The sequence below is a fragment of the Hypanus sabinus genome, chromosome 14 (genome assembly GCF_030144855.1).
Source record: "Hypanus sabinus isolate sHypSab1 chromosome 14, sHypSab1.hap1, whole genome shotgun sequence".
Taxonomy (NCBI): domain Eukaryota; kingdom Metazoa; phylum Chordata; class Chondrichthyes; order Myliobatiformes; family Dasyatidae; genus Hypanus; species Hypanus sabinus.
The window spans coordinates 65,249,793-65,259,019 of NC_082719.1; the positions used below are offsets into that span (position 1 = coordinate 65,249,793).

General features: G+C 40.4%; 1 protein-coding gene across 2 annotated transcripts in view; it reads left to right on the plus strand.

Moving 5' to 3' along the window:
* The first annotated feature begins 3,766 nt into the window (after positions 1-3,766).
* smim15 (small integral membrane protein 15) overlaps positions 3,767-9,227 on the plus strand; it is a 9,587-nt gene continuing 4,126 nt past the window's right edge. The window contains exons 1-2 of one of the 2 annotated variants that reach the window (XM_059989345.1): positions 4,080-4,105; positions 5,194-5,240. Coding sequence is in view for 1 of the 2 variants with exons in the window: in XM_059989344.1 (XP_059845327.1) it covers positions 4,064-4,106 (43 nt within the window). In the remaining variant the exon portion in view is untranslated. Of the gene's footprint in view, positions 4,107-5,193; positions 5,241-9,227 lie in introns of both variants that reach the window. The other variant, XM_059989344.1, reaches the window with a different exon arrangement.

The window sequence follows — 9,227 nt, forward strand, 5'->3', positions numbered from 1 at the left end:
TCATCGGGGGATTAGGGGTGGAAACAATTTAATCAGAAACATTAAATTCCTTAGTGTTAACATCTCGAAGGATAAGTGCCATTAGAAAGAAAGCACAGCAGTGCCTCTATGTTCTTAGAAGTTTGAGTCAAAAACATGTTATCTAAAACTTTGACAAACTTCTATACATGTGTGGTGGAGAGTTTATTGACTGGTTGCTTCCAGGCCTGGTATGGAAACACCAATGCCCTTGAATGGAGAAGCCTACAAAAAGCTGTAGTTGCTGCCCAGTCTATCATCGATAACGCCCTCCCCACCACTGAGTACATCTACATAGAGCAAGCAGCATCCATCATCAAAATCCCCCACCATCCAGGCTCTACTCTCTTCTTGCTGCTCAGGAAGGAGGTACAGGACCCACACCAACAGGTTCAGGAACCGCTATTACCTCTCAACCATCAGGCCCCTGAACAAGAGGAGATAACTTTACTCACCTCATCACTGAACTGTTCCCACAACTTAATTTAAAAAAACTCTTCATCTCATTTTCTCAGTATTTATTTATTATTAGTTTTTCTCTTTTTGTATTTGCAGCTTGTCACAAGTATGACATTAGCGTTCATCGGTCTTGTTGGGTACGGTCTTTCATTGTTCCTCTTGTGTTTCTTTGTATTTACAGCGAATGTCACAAGAAAATTAATCTCAGGGTTGTATATGGTGACATATATGCACTTTGATAATAAATCCACTTTTAACTTTGAGTCAGCCTGGAGAACAAGCTGTTTTATCCTGTCTATCAGTTTCTATATTCAAAAGTTGGAAATGTATTAAATTTTCCCTAAAGGTTAATTGCAACTGTAATAAATTTGCTTTGGAAATAATTATGTTTGCTGAGATGTCCACCTGCTTTCAGGAGTGACTTGTATTGGACACTGTGGTTGATGTACTGAGTTGATTTCTTGTATACGATACATATTCCCCTTGTGAACTGTTTGCAACCTGATTGTTGCTAGGGAATTACATAAGTGGGGGCAGTTCAGTATTACAGTCGGGGAAACTTGTCTATGTCTCACAAGTGCAACTGACAGTATTTCTGTGTATTTAAATTACAGGTCTTTCCTCTGATTGTTGCTTCGCTGACATGCCTTCCCTTTCCAGGAATTCTGGTCCTCTATTGTTCATGGATAGCTGCAATGTTTCTGCTTCAGTGACAATCGTATGCCGATCAGTTGTTAATTTACATCAATGTATTGTTAATGTGCACCTTAAAGCATTTTATTCACATTTATAGGGTAGACAGAAAATCAGATATATGGTGGCTATATTTTACGGTTCAATATACTGCAACTTCATTGAGAAATTTCAGAACTTTGATGAGTTATAACCATCATTCTTAGTGTTGAGAAATCAGTGATATTCTCTAAGTATAAAGCAAGTGTTATAAAAGTGCACAGCAGGATGAAACAACCGATTAAACAACACCCACAAGAAAAATTAATTCAGTATGCTTTGTATAAGCTCAGTAGCAAATACAGAAAGTACAGGTGTATTGTAGATATTCAATATGAGGCAAAATACTTTGGTGAGCAACAGTTGAAAACTGCTCACCAGTGATGGGAACAGCAGAAGCATAAGGTTAAAATGGTGATACTATCTTTTTCTTAACTTTTTAAAGCACTTCCACCTCCAGCTGTCATTTTACCTACTGAAGTTATGCCGTGGCTGGATACCTCATAACAATTAATGCAAGCCACATATTTATAAACAGAAATATAGTTATACACATTTTAAATGGGTAACAGCCGCAATCTGGCCAAGTTGAAATATATTGGGAATTAGAGGAAAAGGGCATTTCAGTCTTCTAGCTAAAGAAAACCTTTTCTATTAGCAGCTGCAGAGATAAGGGATAGCTTTGTGATCCTGAAAATCAGTTTTTCTGCCCAGGATTGCTGCTGCTTTCTTCCCATCAGAGATGCTGAAAATCTCCTCTGAACTTAGATATAAGACAAGCTTGACCTTAATTTCAGCTGCTGCAGTCACTTGAGGTCCTACTCCAGCCTAGTCTGCATTACCTGAAACATTATCCAGCAAATGTTCTTCATTCTTTCTTCAGCCCTGTCACCTCCTATTCTAAATATTCTAATATTTGGGAATTGGAAATGGAATGAGAGTTTGAAACTCAGATTGGGGTCTGGCAGTACACCAGCTATTCTGTATTTTTCATCTGTTCCATGATGTTATATTCCTACTTATCATAAAAAAGGTAATGCTGTAATATTTTATGACCATTTGTCACCAGCTTTCTCAGGCTAGCACACTGGGCCATTATGAGCATGCAAAGCTGAAGAGTCTGACATATGCAGATGTTAACTATGGGTCACTGTTCATTTGCTGTTGTACAGCTCTAATATGAAGGATAACATCTATGATTGCACTGATATGTGTTATAATGAAAGGCTGAATTCCATAAATTTCATGAGTCTCCTATTACACATTATTAAAATCCTGGTAATTACACTGCATTGGACAAATTGCGCTAATCTGCTGCATTGTACTTTAATGTGCATAAGAGTAGGTCACTTGCCCCCTGGTGACCTGCTCCACAATTCAAGATGATCATACTACACTTTTACTTCAGGACCTTATTCTTTGACAAATGCCATGGCCCTTGATTCCCTTAATATACAAACTAATAACCTCCTGAATTATTCAGCAAAGCTAAAGTTTCTTTGGTGTAGCTTACTGAAGATTCACTAACATGGTGCAGAAGTTTCTATCTTTGTTCTGAATGGCTGAACCCTTACTTTGAATCACAGAAAACATCTAACTTATCAAGCCATGTAAAATTATTTTTATAATACCTGTGTTCTCATGCTATACAATCTTATTTTACTTTTATACTCAAGTATAAATCTCAAGGGATCTGGACTGGGACCTCTGCTATATGTGATGTATATAAATAACCCAGATGAAAATGTAGATGGATGGGTAAGTATATAATGTGCATACTTACCCATATACTTATACTCTCCCTATAATGTCACATCAGAGTTATAGTTTGGATGAACGAGGGAAAACTTAGCAAATGGAGTTTAATGTGGGGAAGTATGAAGTTACAATTACAAGGGAATCCAAGCTATTATCTAAATGGAGAAAAGTGTAGAGAGATCTTGAGGTTCTTGTACACAAATAAAAAGTAACAGCTGAATGCAGCAAGTACTTGGGTAGACAGAAAAATCAGATATATGGTGGCTATATTTTACTTGGTTCGATATGATGCAACTTCATTGAGAAATTTCAGAACTTTGATGAGTTATAACCATCATTCTTAGTGTTGAGAAATCAGTGATATTGTCTAAGTATACAGCAAGTGTTATAAAAGTGTACAGCAGGGTGGAACAATCTATTACACAATATACACACCCACAAGAAAGGTAAGAATGACCTTTATTGAAACATAAACGATCTTTAAGGAGCAGGATAGGTTAGACGTCTATATGCTTTAATTAGGTCATCTTAAACAAGGTGGGGGTGGTATCAAGGGATGTTTATTTAAAATCGAGGTTTGTAAGAAGCTCATACGAATCCCTAGAATTTTCTCTCCTGCATAGTTAGGGAAGCTACATCACTGGGAATATTTAAAGAGGAAGAAAAGTCAGGGATTTGAGAGCTTTGGTGAAATAACACAGGAGACGAGTTATAACCTATATATTTGATTTTATTTTTACAGCGCTTCATTCTGCACCACCTATATTGACCTTTACTGAGCACCGATTTGAAGTTGAAATTCAACTTCAAACTAGACTTGAGAGGTCTCGGCCCGAAACATTGACTGTTTACTCCTTCCCATAGATTCTACGTGTGTTACTTTGGCACCCGCAGATTTTCTCGTGTTCAGACCGTTCCTGTAGGTTTGGTTTTGAATTTGCTGGGGCACAGCATCACTGCAATGTATTTATTACACTGACCTTATTATTCCCATTCTCGCACCGACAGTGACTCCCTTTCTTTCCCCCGCCTACGCCGGCAATCCCCGACCGCCACATCTTTGTACTTCCGGTGCAGAGTGCGATGACATTCCCGCATGCGCAGAGTTCGGTCGGCTTCTTCCGGTTCGTGCGGTTCAGGTGAGGAAGATGGCAATGGGAGGGGGTGAGGGATTCCGTGAATATGGGGCTGGGCTGGGAGAAAAGGGGTAAATCTTGGCGAGAGGGAAGGAGGAGGAGATCTGGGGAGACAAGTAGGTCGAAGGGCGAGCGATAGAGAGGAAGAGATCCGGGAGAAGGGTTGGCAGAAAAAGAGTGAGGGGAGGGGTTTTCCCGGGAAGGGGGAATTCTAGGGAAAAGGAGGAACGGAGGGGGAAGGTCTGGGGAGAAGTAGAAAGTGGGGAAAGAGAAGTGGAATGGGGTGTGGTTGTCAGGGTGAAGAGGAGAGGACGCCCGGGTTTGTTGGGTTTTATTAGTTTTGGATAGGTTGATGTGAGACTTTGTGGGGAGAAGTGGAAACAAGCAAAAGGAAAGGGGCCAGGGAGTGGAGAGTGAAGGATGAGGCTGGGATGTGGAGGGGAGGAATGAGATGAAATGAAAGGCAGAGACTGCTGGAGGTATTGCGTGGGTGATCTGGTGATTGTCGGGAGCTTAGTGGAGTAGTGAGTGCAAGGCTGGGAATTATAACTGAGTGTCGATGAGGAAAAGATCATGAAGTGTAATTATATTAAGTTGCTTAAAAGTGGAATTATCTGATAATAATGGTTTTTCTCCTTTAAGATCATAAGATATAGCACAATTAAGCCATTTGGCCTGTGGAGTCTACTCTGCCATTCTATCATGGCAGATTTATTGACCCCTCAACCCCCTTCTCCTGTCTTCTCTCTGTAACCTTTGACGCCCTTGCTGATCAAGAACCTATCAATCTCCACTTAAAGTATACTCAGTAACTTGGCCTCCACTGACATCTGTGAGAAGAATTCCACAGATTCACCACCCTCTGGCTGGTTAAAGAAATCCCACTTCACCTCTTTTGCTTGGATGTCCTTGTATTCTGAGGCTATGCCCTCTGATCCTAGACTCCCCCATTATAGGAAGCATGCTGTCTATGCCCACTCTATTTAGGCCTTTCAATATCCAATAGGTTTCAATGTGATTCCCCCCACCCTTCCAAACTCCAGGTCTAAAGCCATCAAATGCTCCTCAAATGTTAACTTTTTTGTTCTCGGGATCATTCTCATGAGCCTTCTCCAATGACAGCTTGTCTTTTCTGAGGTAAGGAATACAAAACTACCAAGTGCAATCTGAGCAATGCCTTATAAATTCTCAGCATTAAGTCCTCACTTTTATATACCAGTCCTCTCGAAATGAATGCCAACATTACATTTGCTTTCCTTACTACTGACTCAATCTGCAACTTAACTTTTTGGGGACCCTGCAATAGGACTCCCAAGACCCTTCAGACCTCTGGTTTCTGAATTTGCTCGCAGTTTAGAAAAAGTTCTCTGCCTTTATTCCTTCTACCAAACTGCATGACGATACACTTCCCTATGCTCTATTCTATCTGCCACGTCCTTGCCCATTCTCTAATCTGACCTAGTCCTATTGCAGACACCCTGCTTCCTCAACACTACCTGCCCCTCCACCTATTTTTGTGTCGTCCACCAACAAGGCCATATTCTGTCATGCATATAATTGACATATAGTGTGAAAAGAAGTGGTCCCAACACAGACTCTTGTGGGGCACCAATAGTCACCAGCAGCCAACCAGAAAAGCCTCCTTTATTCCCACACTTTGCCTCCTGCTAGTCAATCAATCTTCCATCCTTGCTAGTATCTGTAGAGTTTAGCTCTACACGTGTTTTAAGGATTATATTTTTATATTTATGACTATAAATGTTTGGAAACTATCAGGGCTTAATGTGGGATACTGTTGGAGAGTAGCATGAGATAAGTGGCACAGAAAGCTGTGTCATCTACTTCTGTTTCTTATATAAATTTACAGGATTAATAGCTTTAATATTTTAAACTGCTTCAAACTATATGTTTTAACTGTAAATTGTGCATATTTACATGTTCTGAGAGAGAGCTCATACTTAGAGATGTAGCTGGAATCTAAGTTCCATCTGGTATTTTCTAATTTAATGTTGGTGTGAGAGATTTCTGTTAAACAACAGGTAGTGGAGGATTTGCTGGTTATTGTCCTTATTGCGATCAACAACAAAGGAAAGATTTGGCATGCCCTATTTTGGAGAACGTGAGGCTAAATTAAAGTATAGTGCTTCAAGGATTATTGCTGAAGGAGTGGTGCAGAAAAGAGATTTCATGTCATTAGTATCAGTACTATGACGAGAAGAATCTGTCTCATAAAGCTGGACTTTAATAGAACCAAGGTACTAGTGGGAAGAATAAAGGGGCTGGCCACAGGAAATGGAAATGCTTTATTGTCACATGTAGTGACATACAGTGAAAACCTTGTTTTATGCACTGTTCATATGGATTGAATCATTCCACAGTGCTTTGAGATAGAACAAGGTAAAATAATAATGCAGAATAAAGTGTAATAGCTACAGAGTAGGTGAACTGCGAGTACCCATAAGGTGCAAGAACATAATGAGGTAGACTGTGAGATCAAGAGTCTGTCTTTTTGCTAATATGTGGTTGGGACAATATGAACGGTGGAGGAAGGCTGAGGGCAAACAAACTGATGAAGGAGAAGAGACCAAGCAATTAGTCACATGGTGCTTTAGGGAAGAGATAAAGGGATGCAAAGTTGTTTCCCATGGTGGGGGAGTCTAGTACGAGAGGGCATGTCTTAAGGATTGAAGAGCACCCATTCAGAACAGAGATGCAAAGAAATTTTTTTAGCCAGAGGGTGGTGAATCTGTGGAATTTGTTGCCACGGGTGGCAGTGGAAGTCAAGTCTTTGGATGTATTTAAAGCAGAGATTGATCGGTATCTGAGTAGCCAGGGATCAAAGATTATGGTGAGAAGGCGGGGGAGTGGGACTAAATGGGAGAATGGATTAGCTCATGATAAAATGGCGGAGCAGACTCGATGGGCGGAATGGCCAACTTCTGCTCCTTTGTCTTATGGTCTGAACTTGGGCCTCTGTACCTTCCTCTTCAGTTGGATCCTTGACTTCTTCACTGGGAGACAACAGTTTGTGCAGATCAGAAATAGCATCTCCTACTCACTGATGTTCAACACTGCCACACCTCAAAGATGCATGCTTAGCCCATTGCTCTACTCTCCCTACAACCATAATTGAGTAGCAAGGCTCAAATGCCATCTATAAATTTGCCAGTGTCACAGCTATTCTTGGCAAAATAGACAGTGATGTGAAGGTGTACTGGAGCAAGATGGATCAACTGGTTGGTGTTGCAACAAAACCTTGCACTCAATGTCAGCAAGACCACGGAAATGATTGTGGACTTCAGGAAGGGGGGGGGGGGGGCGGGCAAGGAAATGCACACCAGTCCTCATCGAGGGATCAGCAATGGAATGGTTGAGCAGTTTCAACTAACCAGGGTATCAACATCTATGAAGATAGATCCTGGATCCAACATATTGATGAAATTACAAATAAGGCGCAATAGCAGCTCTATTTCATTAGGAGACTTGGTGTGTCATCAAAGACACTCTGCACAGGATGGAAAATACTGCAGAAAGTTGTAAGCTTGGCCACCTCCATCACGGGTACTAGCCTCCCCTGCATCGAGGACACCTTGAAAAGGTGGTGCCTCAAAAATGTGGTCCATTGTGAAGTGCCTCATCACCCAGGACATGCCCTCTCCTCATTAATACCATCAAGGAGCTGAAAGACACACACATACACACATTATTTCAGGAACAACTTCTTCCCCTCTGACATCAGATTTCCAAATGGACAATGAACCCATGAACATTACCTCAGTATTTTTCCCTCTCTTTTTGCACTATTTGTTTAATTTATATCTATCTATCTATCTGTCTATTTATTTATTTATTGCAATTTATGATTTTTTTATTATTGCACTGTACTGCTGTAAGGCAATAAATTTCATGACATATGCCAGTGATATTATACCTGATTCTGGTTTTATATTGCTTTTGCTGGAAATGTAAAATAATACAATACTGCAAATATTCAACAGGTGAGGCAGTGTATGTGGAGTGGACAATGCCTATAATTTAAAATTGCTTCAGAATAATGATGAATATTCTTTATGGAACCTTTGTCATTTTGCTCTTAGTGTACTAATCTTCTCCCTCATTTCACTTCTGTTGAATTAGGTCGTAGTTAGTGTTGCTGCTGTGATCCAGGTTAAATCCTTTGTCTGTATGCATTTGCACTGGGTGTTCTGGTTTTCTCAAACATGCCAGATATGTGCTGATTGGTTATTTGGTTATTCTAAATTATTTCTTAGCACAAGTCAGAGGTTCCCAACCTTTTTTATGCCGTGGACCAATACCATTAAATGGATTGTAATGGCATCAAAGGAGAGTTGATGTGCATGTGAAAAATTAAAACTTACAGAGAACTAAATGTAGAATGGAACTGATGGAAGCCTGCAGAGATTCAGAAGAAGATGTGGTGTAATATGACAATTGATACTGAGTATTCTATTTCGTGCTTCCTGGTTTAATCTCTCTGCGTGTCTCAGTGAAAATTTACAGTGTTTGAAGGTTCAGTATTGCCAGACTTTTCATGAGGCTGGAGACATAATTGTTTGTAAATGCTGTCAGTGTGTGTGTGTGTGTGTGTGTTGTTTATATAGCTCTCTGATTCCCTTTCTTCTATTATTCAAGAAGGGAAACAGGGATAATCCAGGAAACTATAGATAGGTGAGTCTTGAGTTCGTGGTTAGAAAGTTACTGGATAGGTTTTAATGAGCATTTGGAAAATCCATGACCTACTTAGGGACAGTCAGCATGGCTTTGTGTGAGATAAGTTGTGTTACTAGCATGATCAAGATCTCTAAGGAGGTGATGGGATTGTAGATTTTAGTAAGGAATTTGACAAGGTCCCTTGTGGGGGGGGGGGGGGATTATCCTGAAGATTAAGATGCATTGGATTCGAGATTGTCGCAGAGGGTATTTGATGGGACTTATTCTGGCTGGAGGTTTGTGACTTGTGTGATCCATACTGGGATCTCTGCAATTGGTGATATAGTATAAATAACCTTGATGAAAAAACATAACATGAGGAAATCTGCAGGTGCTGGATAATTCAAGCAACACACACAAAATGCTGGTGGAACACAGCAGGCCAGGCAGCAT